Below are 24,780 nucleotides of genomic sequence, written 5' to 3'. Positions count from 1 at the left end.
CCTCAAACAAGCCTCCCAATTCCCGGATGTTGAAATAGTGTGGACTCCAGGACACGAGTCCCTCCGTGGAAATCAGCGTGCGCACGCTGTAGCCCGAGCTCATACCTCCCGGGCGCATCCATGGAGCCCGTACCATTACAATACAACTACATACTACAACACCACAGATTGAACAGACGGCAATACCCACCTCCACACAAGACGCTCTCACGTGAAGACGCCGTAACATGGAGACAGCTACAAACCAATACATACCCACATTTAAGCAGACTACACGCATTCCACCCTACGCTATATTCATACAAATGTCCCCTTTGTAATGATTACGCCTCCCTATATCACACCACATGGGTGTGCCCCAACGTGAAGGCAGCCCCGCAAATACCCAACCCCACACCCGAACAGTGGGAGGCCGTGCTGACTAGTTCGGACCCTCGTAACCAGCAGCAACTGGTGCGGCGGGCCCGGGAGACAGCAAGAGCCGCAGGAGCCCTGGACTAAGGGCGCCTTCCACACAAGCAGGAAGACACCTGCTTGTCCTTTCTTTATTTTAATAAATGTTTCTCCTCCTCCTCCTCCTCATGAAGTGGAAAATTAGCGAAATTCGCGACGGGACAAGTCTCGTGCATCAACTGTGCACGAGAAATAGCAATTTCCAAGACTATATGCTCATGAGTGGGACATGGACTCAGGAATGCTTTTCGCCACTCGATTTCTTCCATCAATGATGCGGCCGAGTTCGAGTCGAGAGGTTTGTTTCGTGTTGTCGCACTATCCGAGTTACCTGCAGCCGATTCGTTTATTGATGGGGCAGATGCATTATATATATATATATATATATATATATATATATATATATGGAAATGTTCTTTGATAAATTGTGGATATGTACGCCTGGCCATACGCCTAGCATGTTCCTCCAGGTCACGGGGGCTGCATCATGTGAAATGATCAATTAATACATAATGCAATACACATCCACACAATATACACGAGCATAGAAACTAACATGTGTAAAGTGTGTGGTCCAGTATAGTATCTTCGACAAAGGTTAAGAGCGCCCATGTTTCCCGCAAAACATTGCACCAATGCTGCTACAAGGTCCTAGCACACGGTGCAACTCTACGGAGTTACTAAGTAAACATAAACCAGATTTTGGAGTAGCTTTTGATGCCGCATAGAACGTGCAGACGCTATGTGTCTGCGCACATGATGGGGTTCAGTCTCCCAAATCAACGTATGGGAGATGCCACGGAGGAGGGCACCCGGGTTAACACTGACTACCAGGGTTTCCTTAACGTCTGGCCAAAGCACAGTGCACGCGCATTTTTGCTTTGCGCTCCATCGGAATAAGGCCTTGCCGGCCGAGAATGGAAACGTTACCTCGTGCTCAACAACAGAACGCAATAGTCACGGGGCGACCGCTGCACGTGACGCAATATTAAACTCACCGTATGCAATATTGCATTACACTAGTTAGACAAGCGAGACTTTCACAAGAATACAGGAATGGTATATTGAATGCACGCTGACTGAGGCGTAGTTTGGTATTGCCTGAGCGCAGCTTTCCAATAAGAAATTAAAAATGCCTCAAATCTTACCGAAGGAATACATGCGGTTAATTTTTCGATAAATGCTGCGCAATTTTAACACTGATGCTGCGTACTATAGACCTTGTTGCGATGAATGGCATACTTCCTTTCGCGAATTTTCGCATCTTATTCCATGCATGTGCAAGCAGATCTCTGAAGTTTCTCTGACATGATATACCTTCATTATGCAATTAAAACTTCTTTGGGTTTTTCTTGTGATCACTTTTCTTCCTCTACTTCCAAAACACAGTGACGAACCAAAATGCACGACCTCTGCTTGGCATCGCAATCTTTTGCTTGCGCGTATAGTATCCAAGGTATTACATTTAAATCAGTCTCGCGTGCTACAATTCCACACTCAGATCCCCTTGGGATTTATTATGTTTCTCCGCCTAAGTTCAGTTAATTTACTCCACATTTTAAGAAGCGCCATCGCGTTTTGGCAACTTACGGTTATTACGATACTTGCCTCCTCATTGCGTAGGCCAAGAAGGTGACCATATTTTCCCGGGTAACCAACGAACCTGCATGGGTAAGTGTGTACACTTTCCAGGACCAATAATCTCTGATTTACACAAACTTACCGGCCCTTGAAGAAGGCAATGTAAAAAATGGACGAATAGAAGTTGACAAACTGGAACAGGAACACTTTGAGTGTGAGGTTGTTGTCGAAGTCCGTCTGCGTTCGGTGCATTTCTGCATGGAGAGCATAGGCATCGGGATTAGGACTACTGGACGACGCAGACCTAAGTCACGCTGCAATTGGTTCGCCCCGTGAAATAACGAAACGTTAGCAGTTGAGAAACTGGGTCACTCACCCCACTGCGTGAGCCGATATGCAAGTCGTTCGTAGACTTTCCCGAGGATCATGATGAAGATGAGGTTGACGAACGCACCCGAGCTGCTGGCAATGACCGAAGCGAGCCCCTTGAACGATTGACTCCGGAACAGGGGGATCGACACCAGCACTCGGTACACGATCACCGACACCATGAACACCAGCACCAGTGCAATCTGCAGCAAGCATCACCGCAGGCGTTCGGTTACAACATGCTGCCCGAAAAGCCGGAAACATGCTCTTGCACTGAAGTTCTGTCTATAATTTACACCCTTACGTCCCTTAGCGTGTAAGGTTATGAGGTATAGACCAATTTACACCCTTAAGAACCTTTAAGGACGTCAATTGGTTTACAGTGTGGGCTAGCAGCCAAGATTTCATTCGAAAAAAAAATGTCGGGGATGTTTGCTGCAGCATAACATGTCCCGGTTATATATACATTGTAAACCACTCTACACTCTTAAGAAGCTTTCGAGCACTAAAATCATCTGCATGCGAAAGAGGAATTTCCAAAAATGTGGGTGTTAGGCTGTTTTGGTTACCAAAACAAGCTTTTAGTTTCCGTAGCGATATATTCTTAACCTTAGAAAAACAAAACATTTTTGCTGCTAAGGGCTGTCAAAGCACCCATTCTTCGGAGTACATATCGCCCCCGCGCTGATAATTGGAATTTTCTGGTCGAAAGGGGTTCCAGATAGTGTGATTTTTTATGAACAGGCATACATGGCTTTGAAGTACCTATAAGCTGATTATCTCGAAACAAGCATTCTGTGGAGATTTATTCTTTCATTGTGTAGAATGTAGATGCTCCCAGTGGTAGTGCACTGCAGGTCAAAACACCATGGCTATATGAGCCTATATGAGCCCGTACATGGGTGTAGGCAGCGCTAGCAGTGTTTGTATGTGAACGTTCTTTGCATATGTGTGCTCTGTGTTAGAATTACTCCGCCAAGTATTTGCTGTGCTTCAATATCAAAGTGCTGTTGTGTTGTGGCCGTCGTCATATCATATTGTAAGTCTCAGGAACAAAACAGAAAAAAAGCTTTGCCGTTCTTTCTTCTTCTTTTTTTTTTGCGGATTTCAGTGACCTCTATTTGTCCATGTAGTAACTACAAGATTTTGGTGGTTCTATTTTTAGGTGGCATTGCCTTGCGGTTATTCGCTGGAATAGCAAGGTGCAACAATGAATAGCGTGTGTGTGCATGGCTACTAAGAAATGGTTGTAATGGCACTGTTAAGGCTTGCTGGGGGGGGGGGGGGAGGCTAGTTGATTCTGACCCATAATGAACGAATAACAGCGCGAAAAGAAAAGGACGTGCGTTGTCTGACAGCACGCGTGTGTGTCGCATTCCCGTAGTTGTTTTTTCGAGCTGTTATTCGTTCACTGTAATGACATGCCTTGCAGCGTTTGCAGAAAAGGGTGTTATGGGGACTCAACGCACCCAATGGGTGTGTGCTTTGGTTTGTGGAAATGCGTTTTTTGTTAGCGCGTTTGTCAGTTATAGACGCAGAACAACACGCTTAAGGGGTTAAACTGGTTCACAGTGCATAGCGCAATTGTTCTGGTTAGCAATTCGCTTTCGTCAACCTGTTTTACGTCATTATCAGTGGCATAAGTACAGTGTTCCCTGGATAAGGCGTGAGTGCATCTATACGTCACATACTCTCAGGTCAATGCACCCGAGATGAACAACGGTTGCATTGTGCAGTGTGTATAGGGCAACTGCGGCAATCTTTTCTTAATTTCAGAAACGCTCTGCTCAGCGTTGACACGCAGAATCACTTGCGCACACTCAGAAACTAAACAAAGACGTGGCGCCCCCTCGCTGCCATAAAAAGCTTAGGAGGGTCTCCTTTCACCCCCAATGGCTTGAAGCGCTAAGGCAACAGCGCTCGGCCCGGTCTGGCACAAAAGTGCCGAGATCCTGCATGGGTTAATTGGTTAATTCCGCAAAAAAAAGTTAGGCCTCTTTGCCTTTTTATGAGTAGGCATAGGTAAATGAACGAAGCCAGAACTCGGCTGTACTGATCAGGGCAGCACAAGTGCCAGCATCCAACTTACATTCTCAAGCCACGCGGAAATGTCGCTTTTCGCAGAACATTTGGAAATATGTTGGTTTACTAACCACTGTACATAGCGGGCACGGTGTGCAGCTTTCCGCATACTAAAGCATGTACATATAGCCGGCACGTGTCGAATGGCATTTACTTGGCTCGGGAAGCCTAATGGAGTTAGGGGAGCCAATCTTACGGGTTTGATACGACCACTTCAGATACCCACTTGACGCGTGCAACGTCGAGTCAATGCTCCTATGGAGATTTTTATGGTTCGCCCTATTGGCTGCCTCACCAGATTGTGTATTGGGCGTGTGTAGTTGGATTGACCGAAAGCAGACGCTTTATAGGGTGCTACAACCTGCAGACAGGTCAAGTTCCTCATGTGTATTCCATAAGCAAATGCAACAGTGCACCTATATACTCAAGTCGCAAGAACGAAATTTCAAACTTGAAAAACAAATGCCGCCGTGAGAGGAGGCTATAGGCAAACCAGAGAGGATGCGAAAACGACAAATGTGAGGCCACGCTGCAGTTCCTGCACCAGCTCGCCGTCACATCATCTATTTGACAGTCTGTATAACAATTAAACATCGCCCTGGAAGAATCCATTCAGACCAGCCCGTTCCGGGAACTTTTCTAGTGCAAAAAGAGCTCGAATGCAGCACGCGAATACTTTGAAATCCGTAACGCCACAATAACATGTACCAGCGCTCACTTTTCGCCGAGAAATCCAAGACAGGGAACTTTGGCCTCCAAGTTCTCCTATGATTAATAGTCAATCTTCTCCCCCAAATCAGTGAAAATGGACATTCTACCAGTCTAAAATGAATTCGTTCTATTCTTTAGTATCCCCTCTAAGGCGTCACAAATTCGACGAAAGGATCAGCTATCTGAGCTTGTATTGAGCAGAATGTCATGCGCGTCTTCCTTTCTTATCTTTTTTTTTAAGGGTCTCTATCTGCCTTGCCATTCGTCGTCGCTGCATCAACGCTAGTCTGAATGCGTGTCTTAAATCATGCAAGTTTAGGCAAATTACGATCGAATGCAACTAACCACTCGTTTGGTCACTGAGTCGTTATAACGAGCTCGCCAACTGCGTTGCAAAAATGTCAACATGGTATTATTTGATGAGTGCTCGGGTCACAGGCACTGATACGTCATCCAGATTAGGATAATATAAGTAACCGATCGTATATTCTTATTACACTTCATTGATTTGTACTTAGATAGTTTTACAACGCTCCAGCAGCATGTTCTGATTGGGCACTCTCCCTTCTGTAATTAAAAACGAAAATGAGTTGGACCTATGAATGGGTACTTTGAGTGGTTGGCTGGTGTGAGGTGGGATATTAGTTTGGAGGAAACGCAGTGCCCGGAGATGCGCCGTCGTGCAAAGAGCAGCTGCAGCACCCACCATGAGAAGCAAGATGGCGACGCCAGCGGCGACCCTCTGCTTGCGCACACGGGCGGGGAAGGCCGGTTCCTTGGCCCCCGTGATTGGGTTGCGCTCGACGTGCGATGCTCTGGCAGCGAATTCGGGCCGAGGACGCTCCTGCGGGATGAGGTCAACAGGCTGCGTGTTACTCGCTACTGCAGTAAACTCCAGTGGATCGTAATTGTGCTCAGCCTTATTTGTAAGCGAGGCTAACAATTAAAGCCTCACTTTCGAGCGGCTGCAGTCGCGCGGCAATCTTGCGCGTATTCGCGGGCTTCATTCACGATCGGAAAAACGCTTTTATGAAGCACGTATTAAGCAACAGAAAGCTGCATCGGGAGTTTTACATGCTCTACTACAGTTTTCTCATTGGCATTTTTCGTCTAGTTATAATATTTGAAAAGTGGATTAATTAATTAAGACTAATTACGTAATTAAGCGCAATACAAAAATAACCTGAATACCTCTAAGGGACGGCAAACAACATTACCTCAGTACTGTCTAGCTACGTGGCATTTGTGTATGTTTAAATCTTGGTGCATGGTAGTTGGGACACCCTGTATACAGGGTGATCAAAGCTTTATGAAGTTTCTAGAAATCGCCTGTGGAAGATAGAGTAATGCTTGTCCTTGAGGTGGATGATTTGAAAAGGCGGACATTACAAGCACGGGAAATCGGTAAAATATGCAACGAATTAACAGAAAATCACCAATTAACTTCTTAATAAATTACTTTAGGGCACATATATTGGGGTTAATTTATTGTAGCCGAGGAGCTCGCAAGACGGATTCACTTGAAATGAATTTCCAGGGCGACACCAGTTTCGATATAGTATTTCCCAAGTGTGGAACAAAATACATGGGCATCCCAGATACTTTTGTGCTTCAACCCATAAAAGAGGGTTTTGTTAAATAAAGTAAGTAGAACAATAGTGCGTTTACGGAAAGTTCTATAACGCATATCTCCAAACTGGTGTCATTCCGTAAATTCATTCCAAGAGGATACGCCTGCAAGCTCGCTGGCTAGAATTCGTAAATTGCAGTATGCGTCGTAAGATAAATAATTTATAACATAATTAGTACATTTCTGTTAATCAGCTGAATGTTTTTCTATTTCTCGCCCAAGTAATGTCCACCATCTCTGCATAATCCATTTGAAGGATTAGACTTATCTGCAACATGCTAGCTTTCGCAAACTCCACAAAATTTAAATATTATATAACTGAGGTTTTTTAGCGCACGAAAAGGGACGAAAGACAGTGGCAAGACGCGGACACAGCGCTGTCAGCGTTCCCACTGTCTTTCGTCCCGTTTTTGTGCGCTAAAATACCTCAGTTATGGCATACCAACACGCCCTAACCTACGCTCTTTAAATATTATCATCCTGTGTATGCACTAACACTACACATTCTTTAACGCTGTCTCGTTTAGTGCATGCTTTCTTCAACGCTCAACTGTGGCTTGGAGCAGACTGTTATAAGAAAAGCCAACTGAAAAAAAATGCTGTTTCTTTCGTCAGGGCCTCTGCGAAGAAACCGAAAGAAAAGAAGGAACATGGTGGAGGTTTTGTTACGTTCGACCACCACGAGCAGTGATGTGGCGTACAGTTAATTGTTGTGCACTTTGCTGTGAATCTGCAGCAAGTCAACTGCATTCGACTGCTGAATGTTGCGATACGCAGGGTAAAATTAAAATTGCGTACTTTTCCAGCACTGCTTATTTAGGATATATTTTATGCCTAAGAATTTAACGGAATAGAATAGAACAGAATGTGCACATAAGTAAATAACAGAAATGTTGTCGAACTGTATTACAACTAGTGTCGCGGACAGGGCGCCCTACGAATACACCGCGCCACCATGCACCATACTCAATGCAGAATGGTGGCGCCATCTGCTCGTTAAGAAGTCAAATTAAATTTGGTGGTGCAGTGAGCGTGCGGCAGATGGCAACACCATACGGGCGCGTTTCAAGGAACGCAGATTGCTCTTCACTCTCTATTACGCAGGCTTGCTCGACTCCCGGCGTTCTTGTTGCATAACTCCGCAGAGAGAGAGAGAGAGAGAGAGAGCGAAACGCGTAGGAGGACAATACAATTTGTTAAATGCCGCATCTGAAGTTCGTAGATAGAACTTTAGAAATTATTTTTGATTAGACACAAAGGGGGTTTGGTGCCCGAGTTGGGTAGCTCGATCGTTCGGCGGCATGGAAATTTCTACAACGTAGAGAGATAGAATGAGAGGCGAAAGAAATAATGATAATAGAAAAAATGAGAACCGCAATGAAACATTTGTGCTTCCATCTGTGCGAGACCGACGTTACCTCTCTCCACATATCTGTGAGTGTTCGCGTGCGTGCTGGAAATAATACTCTCCCATAATCAGGAAAAAAAAAAAAATAAAGAGACAGGGAAACGCGGAACAAGCCTGTTTTCGTTTCGCTGTCCTTTGGTAGAAAAGGCCGCATTCGTTTCTCCGCAGAATATTGCGAGAGCAGTGCCCCTGCGCATGTTGTTCACTTTTGTAGGATTTCCTGAAAAATCAAGGGACCAAGAATATTTTCCGCGGGTCGATAGTCACGGTGGCGATGTTTCCTGTTTCCAAAAAACTTTGAGACCGACAAAGAAGTTTGAGAACAAATTAAGGACCGCGCAGAGAGCGATGGAACGAAGAATGTTAGGCTTAATGTTATGAGACAGGAAGAGAGCAGTGTGGATCATTGAGCAAACGGGGATAGCCGATACTCTAATTGACATTCAGAGAAAAAAATGGAGCTGGGCAGGTCATGTAATGCGCAGGTTAGATAACCGTTGGGACATTAGGTTTACAGATTGGTACCAAGAGAAGGGAAGCGCAGTCGAGGACCACAGAAGACTAGGTGGGGCGATCAAATTAGGAAATTCGCGGGCGTTAGTTGGAATCGGTTGGCGCAGGACAGGGGTAATTGGAGATCGCAGGGAGAGGCCTTCGTCCTGCAGTGGACATAAAATAGGCTGCTGCTGCTGAGAATGATGATGATGATTATGATGATGATGATGATGATGATGACCTTGGTTTGTCCTATGCCAAGTTTTCTTCTCATTGATTTCATACTGCGTCCGTTTTTTACGGCTTCCTCAGTCTTTCTCACGTTATAATTTCGAATATCCCTTATTTTCTCCTTGTTGATAAGTTTTAACAGTTCCGCGAATTCTATCATATCTCTTGAGTAGGAAATGTTCATTCTTTCTCGTTTCTTTATTAGGTCCTTTATTACTTAGGAGAGCTTGCCTACTGGTTGCCTTGGTGCGTTACCTCCCACTTCAATTGCTGCCTCTGAAGCGAGCCTATAGTTACGGTTTTATTAATTACCTCTATGTCATCTTCATCTATCTGTTCTAAGGCTGCATATTTGTTGGCAAGTAGCAGCCTGAATTGGTCTGCTTTTACCCTTATTAACAAAAAGGCTGTGGAACCAAACATGGGCGACCTTTCATGAAGTGTGCCGAAGGGGTTGTCTACGAGATCCCCCTTTCGTGCGGTCGTTCCTTTATAGGTCAGACCGGGCGCTGTGTTAATGAGCGTGTCAGGGAGCATGAAAGAAATGTTGAGCAAATGAAAGAGGGCCCAAATTTGCCTAAGCACGTCGCGACCTGTCCCTCACGCTCTTGTGAACCACGTTTTTCAGATGTGCGGATTCTTGCCCGAAGTAAAGATACTAGAGCAAGGGAACTGGTTGAAGCCTATCACATAGGCAAGAAAGGCAGCTTGTGCGTGAGCCATACTTCGATATCATTGTATAAGGCCGAGATGAGGTTTCTTGAGCGTGGTGCGTCATGAATGTTTGATTAGATGCATGAAAGAATGTTTGCTCTGTGCGCATGTGTTGACTACCGCATATATGTGCCTGCGTTCTGTAAATAAAACAGTTGCGAGTGGCGCCCTGTCCCGTTTTCTTCTCTTGTGTGTGTCTGTTTATTTGGCGTCTTCATATTTTATAATGATTTTCGTTGAAGTTGCCCATTACTACAGTATACTGAGTTAGCACTTTTCTCATCGATAATTCAACATCTTCATAAAACTGATCTACTTCATCATCATCATGAATGTATGTTGGAGCGTAGGCTTGTAGTACCTTTTTACTACCTTTTCATTAATGCCGTAGAATTCGTCAATGTTGCCCACTATGTCCTTATGGATTAAGAATCCTACCCCGTATTGCTTCTTATCTTGGAGACCTTTATAGCACAGGACATGGCCGTTAGTCAGCACTGTATAAGCATCACCAGTTCTTCTAATCTCACTATGGCTAATGATATCCCAAACAATGCCTGATAGTTCCTCAAAGGGTCCTGCTAAGCTAGCCTCACTTGACAGCCCTTGTGACAGGCCTGTTAAAAAATAGCAAGAAAAGCCGGCTATAATATATACGTATATGACTGTCTAAACAAGAACGCGAAATATCAATCATTGCATATTAACATTATGATTTAACAAGTCTGTCGTAAACGATCCTTTAATTATGTGACATCTTACTTTCTTACGTTTAGCTGATATAGCCTTCTTTTTAAGGATATGTATAATTTTCAGTTCTCCTTAGCCCGTCTTCGTTGACTCGGCCGTCATGAAAAATGAAGCAAGAAGGAAAAAAAAGTAAGACAAAAGAAAACGAAGAATGACCGTAACGTTACTTTGTGTTATTATTTTACTAAATAAATACGTGTCTATTGAAGAGGTCGGGGCGCTTTTCAGAGTTAATCTGTCGCCGTGCAACTAACCTGCTATTCCAGATGTGGAGCACCAATATATGCCTCGCGTATTCATCTCCAGATCTCACGGCGTGCTTCACTCCTTATTTGTCAGTAATTTCCCTTCTTACGAGTTGCCATAAAGCGTGCTTAGGCGCACACCCCGCGCTCGTTCGCATTGTTGCACGCTCCTCCATTGCAGCATGGTCAACAGCGTGTGAATAGTTACACCCGATGAAGTAAAGACAGAACTCGCTTCAGTATAGCGAACGCTTCAGCCTTGAGCTCTCAGGTATTCTGTCTCAGATATCATAAGTGTGTGTTTTAGACGTGCGTAGGTTTTACCAGGCACTCAAATACTCTGCACCGCCAGCAACAGAGCGTTCGCGGTTTTTGGAAAAGCGCGGTCGTGTTTGGTGAGCGCTCTCAGTACTCGCCCAGCATGCCTTAAACAGTCGGTATTTAGACTATATAGCTCAATTTAGGTGCGGAAGTCTTTATAAGTCTCTGAAGTGCGACGCCATTGACGCACCTGAGAGGTGATCAAGAGCATGCACCACTACTTTGGCTGTGCCTGCTTGTCACTGCCTAGCTTTACTATAATTGTGGGAAATTTACTGCAGCAATGCAGGAAAAGCTATGGGTTTCTGCATGTGTCTTACCGCAAGTAGTGCGGCAGCATTTGGGAGCTCTGTTCTAGTACAACCGATAAGCAGCGCTCTTGGCTTCTGGGAGCAGACGCTGAATCGACGCAGCATCCACGTGCGACGGTTTCACGTTTGCCCATGCGGAAGGGAAAAGGTGCAAAATAAGTTAACTTGAACACTCGGTGGTGTGTCTTATTTAGCTGTTGTAAACAAGGTGTTAATGTTCTCTCGTCGCCAGTTTAAACAAACGCGCATGAAAGTGCAGGACTACTTTCACAAGCACTCTCGCTTGTGCGTGCTTGTTGTCTGTGCGCACAGCAAACGCCATGAATGTCACAGTTGCACCTGATGCGGTTTGGCCTACCTCTTCCTCCTCGAAATCCATGCAGTCCCAATGGTGGGCCAGGCTGGCGGACTTCCTCTTCCAGTACTCGAGAAACGACACGGCTGAGGGGGAACACATGGAACGGACCGTCAGCGCATCATTCTCGGAAAGCGCGCGTCAATGCATGCCACTTCCTTACAGAAAGCCGTTCGAATTGTTGCCAACTACAACAGTGGAAAAAAATGAAGTGCTGATGCAAGTGCGCCATCTGCTGCTTTTGTACGCAGTCAACGTTAATTTGTGAGCCCTCCAGCAATGCACTATCCGCTGGCGGGCTATGGCTTTTCCTTTATTCAAGGAAAGGGCACCGGGAGTGCCTAACACGTGATTAACAGAGCAGTTGGCTGCCCAGCGATGCTGGTCAGAGAACTTGTCGGGGCAATCGTTCTACAGACGATAGTGGAGTCGGCTGCAAGTTCTACTAAACTGCCGCCGTGACCGCGGCCGCCATGGGTGAAGTCACAGAATAGATCGACCTCACCACAGCAAGAGCGCATGTGTGTGCACCTGTATTTATCGCTCTGACCAAGATGGCGCCAATATTCGGCACTTTATCGTTGTACTTTGATGGAGCAGATAGCCCAGGCTATATGCGTTGTGAGTTTTGACTCAGATTAAAAGAAACTAATTATAGATGTGTATAAGTCTACAAATCAAGATAAAATTGATGCGCTTTGAAGAACGGCTGTTATTCTGTCCATTAGGATACCGCTAAGCATCATTTAAGACAGCAGCGGCATAGTGAAGCTTGTGAGATTTGTTTAAAAAAATTACATTATGGGGTTTTACGTGCCGAAACCGTGATTTGATTATGAGGCACGCCGCAGTGTGGGGACTCCGGAACATTTCGAATATTCTTTAACGTGCACCTAAACCTAACTACACAGGTGTTTTCGCACTTCGCCCCAATCGAAATGCGGCCGCCGTGGTCGGGATTCAATGCCGCGACCTCGTGCTCAGCAGCCCAACACCATAGCCACTAAGCAACCACGGCTGATTATGACATCTATTTATCAGTGGAAGTATGTTCACTGCAATATCATTTATTTATCGTGCTCTTTGTTGGCGGAAGCATTAATTAAATGTTATATATTGTTACATATGTTATATTTTGTATACGTTATACATTGTTATATATATTATATATTGTTATACAATGTTATATATTGAGCTCATGCCGTACAGGTACGATTGGTATGGTATGACTAGAAAAGAGCCCATGGGTGGAAGACTGACCCCAGAAGGAGACGAAGATGGCGTAGAAGACGGTTCCCGGGTGATCGAACAGGTAAGTGATCTTGGTGAAGATGCAGTTGTCGCTGATGTACCAGTAGTCGCAGCCGTACTTCTCGTCACAGCGCGGGCACATGCGGTACTTCTTTTCGCTGTTGCATACCTCGTTCCTGCGGTTTCAACAAAGGTCGTCGAATGGCAGCCTGGTGTTTCGACGCTACAGCTGGCTTACTGGTGTTAGCAGGTGTGAATAGTCGGAGAAATTATTCAAGGAGAAGCTATTCTGGCAGCGCTTGCAATATAGCGGGCTGCTCTGCCGTCCTTCCACCTAACTTCCCGTTTATCAAATGGACGTTGGTTTGACGGAGTCCGTTTGGAAGCCAAGTCAGAAGGACTACTTTTTCTTAAAATACGTTTCGACGCAGAAGGCTGGCATTTTGACCGCACAGATTGGCGGTTCGCTTACTCAGAGCACTTCCATTAAAACAAGGTCAAAAGAACAAAAAAGTAAATAAAGAAAAGGGAGAGGTTCAAGTCATGCACTGTGAGTGTGAGCGCCTTTATTCTGTTCGAGGTGTTCGTCTCCCGAAAAGTAGAGCCCCGCTCAACGCTAATCAGGAGGAAGGGAGACCACGGAACGATGGCTTGTAGAAACACTAAGGGCGAACGTTGAATCAAGCTAGACGGTCCGATAAACCTTTTGGAACTTCAGCGCTTTCGCTTGACGGAAGAAGGAAGGGAAGGGGCGGGGGGGGGGGGGGTCATCAAAGCAGAAGCCCACATAAGCTGCAAGGTTGACTTTTCCTCTAGTTCTGAATGCGAATGCACCTTTTATTTATTTTTTCTAAGTCTATTAAAATTTAAGCAGTCTTGGTCACACGTTTCCGCTGCTTGCAACATCACAGTGAGGTGTTTCGGAAATTCGAAGGCTGTATCGCTAGCGACCTTTAGTTAATCTGCCAAACGAAAACTTTACTTTTGGTGAGGTAGTTATAGGGTAAACCTGGATACAATCTGAAATATAGAAAGCAGCGTGCATTCCAATTGCTTCGTTTCACTTATAAGTAAAACAGCAATATGTGTTTAAAAAGTACTGAATAAAAAAGTAAGCAATATGGGCACTTCAGCATGCGCAGAGATTAACACATGTACTTCCAAAATAGAAAAGCTAGAGTTAACGAATGATTAAGAAACAAAATATAATAACAACAAGCACGACTAGCGTCACTGCGACGTGTTGCTAATAATTTGAACACCTGCCCATCTTATTAAAGGAACCCATTTGCATGTGACACATTTAAAATCGGTAATTTATAGGCTTGTTTAACTTGACACTTCCCTCTAGTGCCCTCAATTTCTTAAGAGGTTTTTCTGCGTTGCCATGCTTGTGGAGAAGTCGAATTACATGGACGGATGGACTGATGTGTACCAGCAGGGGTTTCTATATAAAGTAAGTGAAGTGTGTGGTCAAGGATGAGGTCCTGTAGGTAGAGGTGCAAGCACTTCACATCTGGAGACAACGACGATGACGAGGTCGGCTAGATGTCCAAAGTACTCAGTGCGGCACCATGCCTACGCCCGCCGAAGACTGAGAGCTCTGTTCTGGTAACAGACAAAAAGCTTAAACTCAGGCACTCAGCACGACCTACCAACACCCTTGAAGAAATACCTTTGTGACACTGGCAGCTTCGATACTCACCGAAATAGATTTTAGTCGAAGCAAAAGAGAGAAGTCATAAGGGAAAGGCATGCAGGTTAACCAGACCGAGTCCGGTAGGTTACCCTGCACTGGGTGGAGGCGGAGGAGGAAATAAAAAGAGTAGGCAGGGATGTTAAACAGAAATGCGTCTGGTTGGCTACCCTACTCTGGATACGGAAAAGGGAAAACGGCAAGAGAGGGAGGGAGGTGAGGAGGGTGAGGAAAGCCCCGCGGAGGAAACACGCGGAGGGCCTCAGCGATTCGCAGGCGCTCACATAGACCAGTCACCATCAAGAATGACAAAAGTGCCTTCATAGCCTTGTGGGCCGACGAGCGACGGGGACGGTCTTCAAGTGGCACCTGCACACACAACGGCCGATCGTCCAGTCACAATGCGATAGATAGTCTTTCCGACTGGAGGAGCGTGAGCAGGTGTAGGACGATAAAAGTCGAGCGCGTTTTCAAATGATATGTGGCAGTGCACGATCCGCACTGAGTTGGATCAGCATCGACTCGAGCACGCTTGAAAATAGAGAGATAAATGAGATGCGAAAGGCAGGGGAGGTTAGCCGGAAGATAGATATTTAGTTTGCTACCCTGCACTGGGGGAAGGGTAAGGAGAGACAGAAAGATTTAAAAAAATCACAAACATGGAAAGAGAGGGAGATTAAAGAAAAAATAAAGTACGCTTAAAAGTGCAGCTGTGACAGTGGTATAAGATACTGGTAATCTCTGGAAGAAAAAGAAATCCACACAGTTAACAGCAGTAGTGATGACAGAATATAACAGTAACCTGCTAACTCTGACAGTGTTTAACGCATTCCTGTTATTATACAATGTAAGCATGTTACAGTACTCGACAAGTGCTGAGAAATATTAGCTTCTGTCGAATTAGCAAAACGAGACGCTTACGTGGGGCCATCGTTGCTTATGGTGAAGATACCGTAAAGAAACACGAGAAAACCCATGGCGGCAGCAGGCAGTAGCCAGCCAGTGTAGAACCCTGCGGACAGATGATAAACGTGCGAATTAAGCTTAAAGAACCCACTAGTATGCGTAAGTGAACGCTTCATGCACTAGAGCATACGCAACAAGTTTTTTCAGTAAGTTGGACTTTGCCACATAAATTTTGATGTGGAGAAGCGCGCCTTCGGGAGGATAAGTTAACACACAACGTTATCTTACTATATAGCATCTTAGCTTTTCAGAACACTTTGCAAGTCTGTAGCATGAAATTTGTTGCTTCATGCGCAACGTAAATATCAGCAAGCATCCAAGAGAGCGATGGGCTCCTTTTACGTGCGCGCTGAATGTATAGAAAGCGGTCTCAGTGTGATGGCATTGGTCACGTTACCCGAGTCTGCTTCCATTCAATGCAGCTTCTTCTCTTTTTTTCTTTAATGCACTTAACAGCGGTAGAGAGCTAGATGGTCGAAAAGCATTTCTGTTTTGCAATGCTTTTGGGAAACTGTGAGTGGCAGTACGTGCGAGTTCTCGCTTGTTTGCAGGGTCGAGAAGTAATTTCGGGATGGGGACATATCGAATAAGCGTCCCACACTCACCGAGCCAGGCGAAGTAGATGCCAATCTTTTCGCCGAAGTACTCTCGGATGTGGTCCAGCGGCTGGCACTTGTACCAGCACGACCAGCGCGCCCAGTACTCGTACAACACTTGACGCCGGTTCCACGTAGACGGTGGCACGTTGCCCGCAGGTTTTCGGTAGTCGCCCTATGGAGGCACCAGTGAGTTACAGAGCTTTAGCCGCGGTAACGTACGCCAGTCACTGTTAATGTAAAACTAGAGACAAATTTTTCCCGAGAACTGGAGACTACCTTGTTTCAGACAATTCTGGCTAAAATTATCATATGTTTAGGATGATTGTTTCGAAGGATGGGAGAGAGGTTTAATAGATCCCGAAGACGGGCGGCATGCCTAGCATGCTACTCCAGGCGGATCCGATGAAAAATGAAATGGTGGGCACAGTTCACAACACAGATACGTAACATACACAAAACAGAACACTCAACTAAATGCTGTCATTGTGGCGAGCGCATCTAAGGAAACACAAATGTACCTTCGTTACGCAAGATTCACAGGCAGCACAGTGCATGCGCGAACGGCGTGTCTGTTCAAATGATGGCCTTCACAAGATGGTTTTCCCGTGTGATATTGCGTCAGGCGCTTAGCCACATCCCGACATTCGCTTGCAGAATCAGCGCAACGAACGCATAAAATCGTTTATGGGCAAAAACACACTATTTTCAAGCTTATAGCGCGTGTTCAGTCTTTTTGGCATATCCACTGCTATCGTGGCGACGCCATTCGAAACAAGTTATGACTGACGGTATTTGTGGTCGGTGCTGCTCGAGACCTCCAGATACGCATAGCCGTTTTGCACCCTTATGCGGAAGGAGCAGTGACAGATGCAAGCTCATTATGCGCGTTGCCGCGTGTGTTGCGCTTAGCGGCTTTGCGCGACATCTCCACGCCATACGCGGCCGGGCCAACACCTTGCTACCGTTCACCACGCACGCTGAGATTACCCAAACGGTTATCGGAATTACCAAGAGATTTCAGACAACCCTTCTGCGCCTCGTAAAATTTTGTGACAGGGCGATGTAAGAATATGTACCAGGATTGAGTGGATTGGATGTTCAAAACCACCCACACTAAACATCAGACCTTCAATTTCACATGGCAGATATTTAGACACGGCCAGGGATTGTATGGTATGGTATAACATTTATTTGTCAGCCTTTAAAAATTTTGAAGAATCTCGAAGGAGACACGCTTTCCATGGCAGCTGCGCTCAATTTTCGCCCTATTTTGATTTCTGCGGCGAGGAAGATATACGCCAATCTTTTTGAAGCACATCGTGTTCTTTCTGAGTTGCAGGTACTTCCTTTCGGTTCTTCTATTTTCCCGCAATGTCCACTTATCTCATTATTGCTGGGCGATATTAAAGTGCTAGCTACGAGACCAAAGTTCGCTTTTCTCGTGTGTGGATGCGGGCAAAAGGAACGCATGATCGAGCATACAAATGAACACACTTTGTGCATGCACGCGACTGAAGAGAGAAAGGATACGCAAGAATGATTCATCCAACAACGTCAATGCGCAGGATCCACCTGGTCGAAACTCGCACACAAGAAACAAAGGCGTACTTCGAGAGATATCGCTATAGAACACTATATAGTGTGCACCTGCACACACGTATATATATGTTGACGGTACGCGGAAAGTATGCGCAAAGGAAAGTGAAACAAACGCCGGGCTGGACGAATGCTGGACACATCTAATCCTCTATCCGTATAGACAGGATCGATTCAAAAGCAAAAACACACAGGGAGAGCGAAATCGAAAAAAAGAAAAATGAAGAAGAAAGCAAACTTATGACATAATATCATTAAAACGGCATACAAAACGAAAGAGCAAAACAAGAACAAGGTAAAAGCAGTAGCCAACGTTTCGACAAGTCGACTTGTCTTTTTCAAAGCGACGTACGCTTTCCTCGGCACAGTATATATGGGAAGGGTTCTTCTAAAGGGGAGAGGATAAGGCGGGTGGTTGAGACAACGACCGAAGGTGTGCTAGCGGCGAGGCTGTATACATAACTGAAAAGAAATGGGAAAATAATTTACATCTCCCGCCTTCCCGGTGTTTTCCACAGGAAACGACAGGGATTGCAAAACATGCGCCGCCGTCCGGCCTCTATAGCGATCGCCGCCGTACAGCTGCCTACGTATAAAGTCCTGCGCGTACCTCGTGCAAAGGGAATGCGGCTGTGTAGACTCCTTCCTCGATGAGTCGGTCGATGCCAATCTGCGCCTTGCGACGGGCTCCGTAGCGCGCCGTCTGCAGGATCTCGTAGGCCACGCACACCCGCTGCGTCACCGTGAAGTACTCATCCTGGTTGTCGCTGCCCAGAAACCTGCGCTCCAGCACAAAGCACGACGATGTGGCAGGGTAGAGCGAGCGTTATATTATGCTATATGGGCATAGTTTGAATCAGGTTCGTGTGAGAGACCACGTCTCAAACCTTTAGCGTTTTCCTTTTTGAGCCATGAACATAAAAAACGGGAAAATGTGGCGCGCCTAAACACGTGAGATGAGACGCCTACAACACCAGACAACACTTTTGCTGTTCTTTTACTGTAAGCAACATATCACGTTTGTTCTTTGTATGGTGATCGAACGACCGAACTTGAAGCTTTGCTGAAATTGATCGCCTTTTTAACTCATTTATTGTGCTTCTTCGTGGTTATATGTAAAAAGGGTAGCGGCTAGGGCACTATCTATGTGAAAGTCAAGATGCCGACGGAGGCACAGAAGCAAGATTTGTCAGGCACAAATCCTCACAAGAAGCAGTAATCCTACAAATGGGAACGATACACATGTGGCAGGAAAAGGGGGTGAAGAAGACCGCGAAGAAGAGCATAGACGAAGTTTTAAGGAGCAAGCTACTTTGTGCAACTATACAAGCCGCCTTCGTGTAATCGTTAGGTTAGAAGACTTCCCGGCCGACACAAATGATATGCAGCGCACCTGTCCAACTTGGAGCGCTTGAAGGTACAGGTGTAATAGTCGAGCGGCTTGTTGGGAACGTCTGCCTCCATAATGTTCGGGATGCGTAGCGCCGCCAGCACACCCGCCGACCAGTTGACGCTCGGATTTGGGTGCGCCTGCGTGCGAGCAAGTTTGTGTGCATACATACATGGCGCAAATCGCGTCGTAGTAAGTAGCGACCGAAACGCATCGTAGAGCACATCGTGAGCCCTTTCTAAGCAGAGTTATAGAGAAAGCAACTGATCGTTTCCGACAAATAAAAAGAAAACGTTCGTGACAGGTTCAGGCAAGTTTTCTTCAATACATATATATGAATAATCTTTTAGAATGTTTCTGCAGACATAACACCAATTTGTTTACCATCATCACGCTTCCTTGCCAAAAGGAGTAGCCAGAATATCTTGATAAAATGATCGCAGTGATAAAAAACACTCGTAAGCCAAAGCTACAATGTTTATTAACCACTGCGTTTTATTATTATAACCATTATTTTATTGACGTGTGGGCTGTCTGCGAGGCCGCACATTAAAACGTCATGAGTGTAATTATTCGCCCCTCGATTGTTATCCATGTTAAGCTAACTCGGTTACATCAAGATCCCAACGCTTCATTTTTCATGCTATCGATCCGGCGGAGTAGCATGCTAGACATGTCGCAAGGCAAATCTCTTCAGGATTTATTAAATATATCTGTATCTCTCTCGAACTGTATTCTATTGACTAGCAAGTAGTAGTAGTAGTAGTAGTACTGGTGGTAGTAGTAGTAGTAGTAGTAGTAGTAGTAGTAGTAGTAGTAGTAGTAGTAGTAGTAGTAGTAGTAGTAGTAGTAGAAACACTTTATTATATACAGAAACCGAATGGGATCCTACACCAGTCACTCAGAGGAAGTAGGGGAGCGAAAACCGAAGTTTGTCCAGCTGGGTGGTGCCCCTATTCCAACGCCCCACTGGCACGGGTCATCCGTTAAGCTCGCTGGATTAGTCGTAGCTGACCTTCCAGGGCCAGGCTAGACAGCAGCGCCTCCCATTCGTTCCGTGTGCCGTTTGTTTCGTGTTCTTCTCTGTGTTCTGCACACTCCCACGGGATGTGAAAGAGTGTTGGTGTTGCTCAGCACCACGGACACATGTCTCTATATGTAGGTGTTCGTCTGTTATCTTCGCAACATGGCTGCCTCGGAAACTCTGAGTTAGCCGTGCGGGGATGGATAGATTTTTCTATTTTCTCTATAGCTCTAACGGTAAGGGTGTAAACATTTTTACAGTGTAGCAAGGGTCTAGGGGTATAGGGTCCTCTATTGCAGAGTCCGGAGTGGCTCGGTCATTTGTAAAGCTTCGAGCTGCCTCGTCCGCATGCAGGATCCCGGTGACGCCCTCATGCCTCGGTGCCCAGGTCACAGTTTGAATCTTTTCAACCGTGGGGTCCCATCTAGTCGCGACAAGTATTCGGAGCACCTGTGCTCGAATTTTGCCCCTTAGATAGTTTCTGCAAGCTTTATGTGAGTCTGTGCTTATCGTTAATGGAGATTTTCGCGTCCAGCTCTCTTGTGCTGCGAGGGCAATTGCAAACAGTTCCGCCTATGTTGTAGAGGCGCGATCTATTGAAGCGCAGGCAAATCAACAATATAAACATTATCAAAGGGACACGCATCAGCCTTATTATGCGCTGATCGGTTGCGTAACATCGCCTTAGTAAGGTACTTGCTTCACCTACCACGGCTATTCTATACAGTATGCATCGTTGCGTAGGCCGTGGACGTTTTACTGTCTACAGTTGACTACTTGTCACCTGTAAGCTAACTCCAAAATTATTTTCGAACCCTCTTAGAATGTTGCAGAAAAATTAAGTAAACCGCTTATGCAAGACACAATAATGAATTTATAAATCGAACGAGCGTAAACCTCAAGCCGGAGTGAAAGCGACAGGCACTGCAGAAGTTCATCGGATCAAACGAAGGCGTTCGCCTGGAGGGAAGACAGTCGCGTCACTTTCACTCGGGCCACAAGCATGCGAATATAAGGCTGAGTACTTTATGCCTGCTCTCATCTCTGTCAAGGGAGAGGAACAACTGTTGCCGCCGTTCGTCCTTCCCCCTAGTGCGTGCGCTTGTATCTACGCGCGCACACAGACAGCGCCGCTGTTCCCACCTGTAGCGGGGCGCGGAGGCAGAGCTCCTCGGCGTAGCGGAGCAGCACGGGCCATGGCACCGAGAGCTTGATGAAGTGCGTCGACTTGTTGTCGCCCTCCACCAGCTCCTGCGCGCGTAGAACGTCGTACTGGCCGTTACAGCATGCCACACTGCACGCATGCGACACCATGAAGAGCTATACTGAGAGGCCATTCAACGGACCTTTCGTGTCTTTGAGACCACGTTTCATTCTCTCGAAACACTGTTCTCGTGCGTTTCCATGGATTTTCAAACTGCATTTATCGGCACTGGCTAGCATCTCAAGGCCAAGTTGTGTGCATATACGCAGTCGGCCACAAAAGTTTACGGGACACGGAATTTGTGAAAAAGCTCCATTCCCACCGATGCGCGGGTACAAACAGTTTCGAATTCAACGTTGCGATGTGAAGAGCGTAACGTGCAATAGGCCTTGCAACGCGTAGATCGATACTTTGAATCATGTGTGCCACGCCTTAACACAGCGGAAATTCACATTTTCTTTGGAAGCCCTGTCCCGCATATTCTTATGGTCGAATGTAATGCTAAGCAGTTGGCAAAAATTTTGAACTCTCTGCGTGCGCCGCAATCACAGCTGTTCCACGACATTAACATCATAAACGTCGCGCGCACCTTATTTCCCTGATTTTGCCTTTAAAGGAGGCAGGGGCGCACATGGGCAGAGTGGCAGATCTGCGGCCTTTTTGTTTACGACTCATAACCTATACAGCACGTGTCGATTTAGCTTCTTAAGATTGCAAGATCAACCCTCTCGTGTCTCAGCGATGCCTCGATCTGCTCCATTTTCAGCGCCCACCTCCTCCATGTCGAGTCCGGCCTGCCGCAGGTTGGCCATGAAAGTGGACCGCCACTCATCGTGTTTGCCCAGTCGTGCACCTTCGCTGTCCTCGTACACCAGCACGTAGTCTGCATTCGAGAGGGAGAGAGGACGTCATCCTGCGCGCGTGGCAGTTTCGACCAAAAACGGGTCCAGGAGATTTCCGCTTGGAATTAGTATTATAAAGTTAAAGTGACCTGTGAACTGGCAAACAATGTATAGCTGAACTGTGCATTCGGAGGGAAAGAGAAAGTGCCAGAAAATGCACACGAAGAAGAGTGAATGTGGACACTTGTATGGGCCAGAAACTAACAACCATAAAGGTTCTATCTGATTAATAAGTTTCCATTGGTTTATTTCGCACCAAAACAAAATTAATTAACATGCAAAACCATCGCCACTGGATTTTCACTTTTCGTGCTGATGGCACTGTGACAAGGCCCTCGACCCTCATTCGTTTCTATATATATACATATATATCTTATTAACCCTATCGACGTTGCCCCGTGCCACCCGCCGCACAATAAAGAGGTGAAATGTCGGGCAGGAATAGGATACGCAACAATTTCCACGCAAAGGACTGGGATGCGGTGTAGTGCTGGGTTAAATTACTGGTGAACGTGCCGCGACTGCCGGCGCCAGCTGCAATCGGGACAGCGACGGTTGCATTCGGCCCCCGCATGCTGCAGGACCTCGTGGGCACTCACCGATCCTTCGCTTTCCGTCGCGGAAGAACAAGGGCGCCTGGTTCTGGACGGGCCCCATCACGAGACCATGATCGCTGGCCTGGGACTCCAGCTCGTCGTCGGCGGCGTTCTGCGCACGAGGTCGGCCTCCGCTCAGCTTCTGCTCAAAGACGCCAAGCTGAAACGCCACTGCAGCCAGCGCGGGGGGGCCGCGTGTAAGCCACCGCGCACGCCTTTGCACCGTACGTGTATCCACCACTTACAAAGGCTTTCCGAGTACAATTCTGCTATACTGCACAGAACAACACCCTCCGCATGGACATTCGCACGCGCACAGCGTATACCGTGGGAAACAATGTATAAACCCTGTCCAAGATCCTGTAGTGCGCGTTCGCCCTCCACGCAGTCCTGCCATCACCACTCGTCCGGCAGGTGATGTACGAGGACCTGCGAACTACCTCGAACCACCCGAGCTGGATAGGCCACACGGGAGGAAAAAATAATTTCATTTCTCTATTTATCAATAGTCTTGTGTAGTTCATTTTAGCGTGACACGCGATAATGTATCCAAGCGATGTCTCATGTCTTTCGCGCAGTGATTTTTAATTACTGCAAGCAATTGAACAGTTAGTTTGGCTAAAGCTCAGACTCCGTCCCGCTCAAATTTTGCAAGGTGATTGTCTTCAGCAGACTCTTTAGCCAAATTCTGTGGTAGTTATGCATGTTTCTGTGACATATCCCTATTTGGTGGTTTTGGTACTTAAGCCCCCGAATTTATTTGATTAATTACCTTATACAAATGAACTAGCTTTATGATCTTATAACTTAAACCGTATTGCAGGAAAATCTCACGCACGTATATATGCTGCAAGATAAAACGAATCCAGATACTGACTGTGCAGTGTTAAGAACGGCCAGCTGCAGTGCAAGTTTTGCCAACCAGTTGCGACTGTGGAAGCAACATCTCGGGAGCATCGCCGCCAACCTCTAGCCACGGCGTGGCGAAGTCGACTTTGTGCCGATATCAATACGCGCATCCTCCACTCTCCGTCGGTTCAGCTAGGATGCGTTGTGACTGAAGGAGTTCGACGAAGCAGGCTTTGTGCGCAACACGACAAAGCGGACCGGATCTCCTACGGGCGGGGGAGCTGCCGCGGGGACGCCGACGGACACTCCTTCCCCCGCACCGACCAAGACGCAAGACAACGCGCTACCCGGAACGGCTCCGAGTTCTATGAAATTCGTGTGGTGTCGGTTTCGGACCGTAAACACCTGTGTGTATGCGTGTGTGCGTGTGTGTGTGTAAACCGTGCCGCGGAGAGGCGGCTAGTTTGCGATGACTAAACGAACGTTCGCATCACCTTGTATCGGGAGAGGACCGAGTGTTTAAAAACCGCTGTTGTGCGGCTGCTCAGGACACTCTCTCTCAAGCAGTCATGTTAGACTGATGTACTTTCTCAAACAGTCATGTTAGACTGATATAAATACTGTAAATAAACCCATATTCCTCGTTCTCGATGAGAAGCAGTCCTTCCCTTCATCAACGTCCTCAGCGTTGATAAGTTGGACGACGGCATGGGCCAGCTACCTTCTAATTCATGCCCGACTCCAATCTTGACAACGGATCACGAGCGATGGGATTGAGCCCCCAATTATAACAAGAGGCTATCAACAAAAGGCAGTAGTTCTTTGCAACCGGTAAACTAACCTATGAAATTATCAGGGTATCCATGCAATCGTTCTTCGTTGGAAGCAGCAGCGCAGGCATATTTTCGCAATTTTTAATTATGTTTCAATACGAACAAGTGATCTTTTTCTGGGATAAATTATTGTCAGTGAGTGCTCGTCCTGTGCCGTCATTGGCTCTTCGTCTTGTGTGATTTTTAACCAGAATCAATCTTAAACAATGCAAGCCAAG

The 24,780-nt window shown here is 46.3% G+C and overlaps 1 protein-coding gene across 6 annotated transcripts in view; it reads right to left on the bottom strand.

Moving 5' to 3' along the window:
- Positions 1–24,780, bottom strand: part of LOC142575232 (anoctamin-7-like) — an 82,223-nt gene that overhangs the window by 14,885 nt on the left and 42,558 nt on the right. For 4 of the 6 annotated variants that reach the window (XM_075684392.1, XM_075684395.1, XM_075684394.1 and 1 more), the window contains 13 exons: positions 22,884–22,992; positions 22,156–22,265; positions 21,322–21,429; positions 19,158–19,294; positions 18,375–18,543; positions 16,175–16,340; positions 15,525–15,615; positions 12,917–13,083; positions 11,660–11,742; positions 5,903–6,040; positions 2,411–2,606; positions 2,177–2,288; positions 2,044–2,116 (listed from right to left, as the gene is read on the bottom strand). In XM_075684392.1, the coding sequence (XP_075540507.1) occupies positions 2,044–2,116; positions 2,177–2,288; positions 2,411–2,606; positions 5,903–6,040; positions 11,660–11,742; positions 12,917–13,083; positions 15,525–15,615; positions 16,175–16,340; positions 18,375–18,543; positions 19,158–19,294; positions 21,322–21,429; positions 22,156–22,265; positions 22,884–22,992 (1,659 nt within the window). Of the gene's footprint in view, positions 1–2,043; positions 2,117–2,176; positions 2,289–2,410; positions 2,607–5,902; positions 6,041–11,659; positions 11,743–12,916; positions 13,084–15,524; positions 15,616–16,174; positions 16,341–18,374; positions 18,544–19,157; positions 19,295–21,321; positions 21,430–22,155; positions 22,266–22,883; positions 23,052–24,780 lie in introns of all 6 variants that reach the window. The other 2 variants (XM_075684391.1, XM_075684393.1) reach the window with 2 other exon arrangements.

Source organism: Dermacentor variabilis, chromosome 3, assembly GCF_050947875.1.
Source record: "Dermacentor variabilis isolate Ectoservices chromosome 3, ASM5094787v1, whole genome shotgun sequence".
Classification (NCBI taxonomy): Eukaryota; Metazoa; Arthropoda; class Arachnida; order Ixodida; family Ixodidae; genus Dermacentor; species Dermacentor variabilis.
Note: the sequence above shows the minus strand (reverse complement) of the source record. Positions and strands in the feature narration are given on the sequence as shown.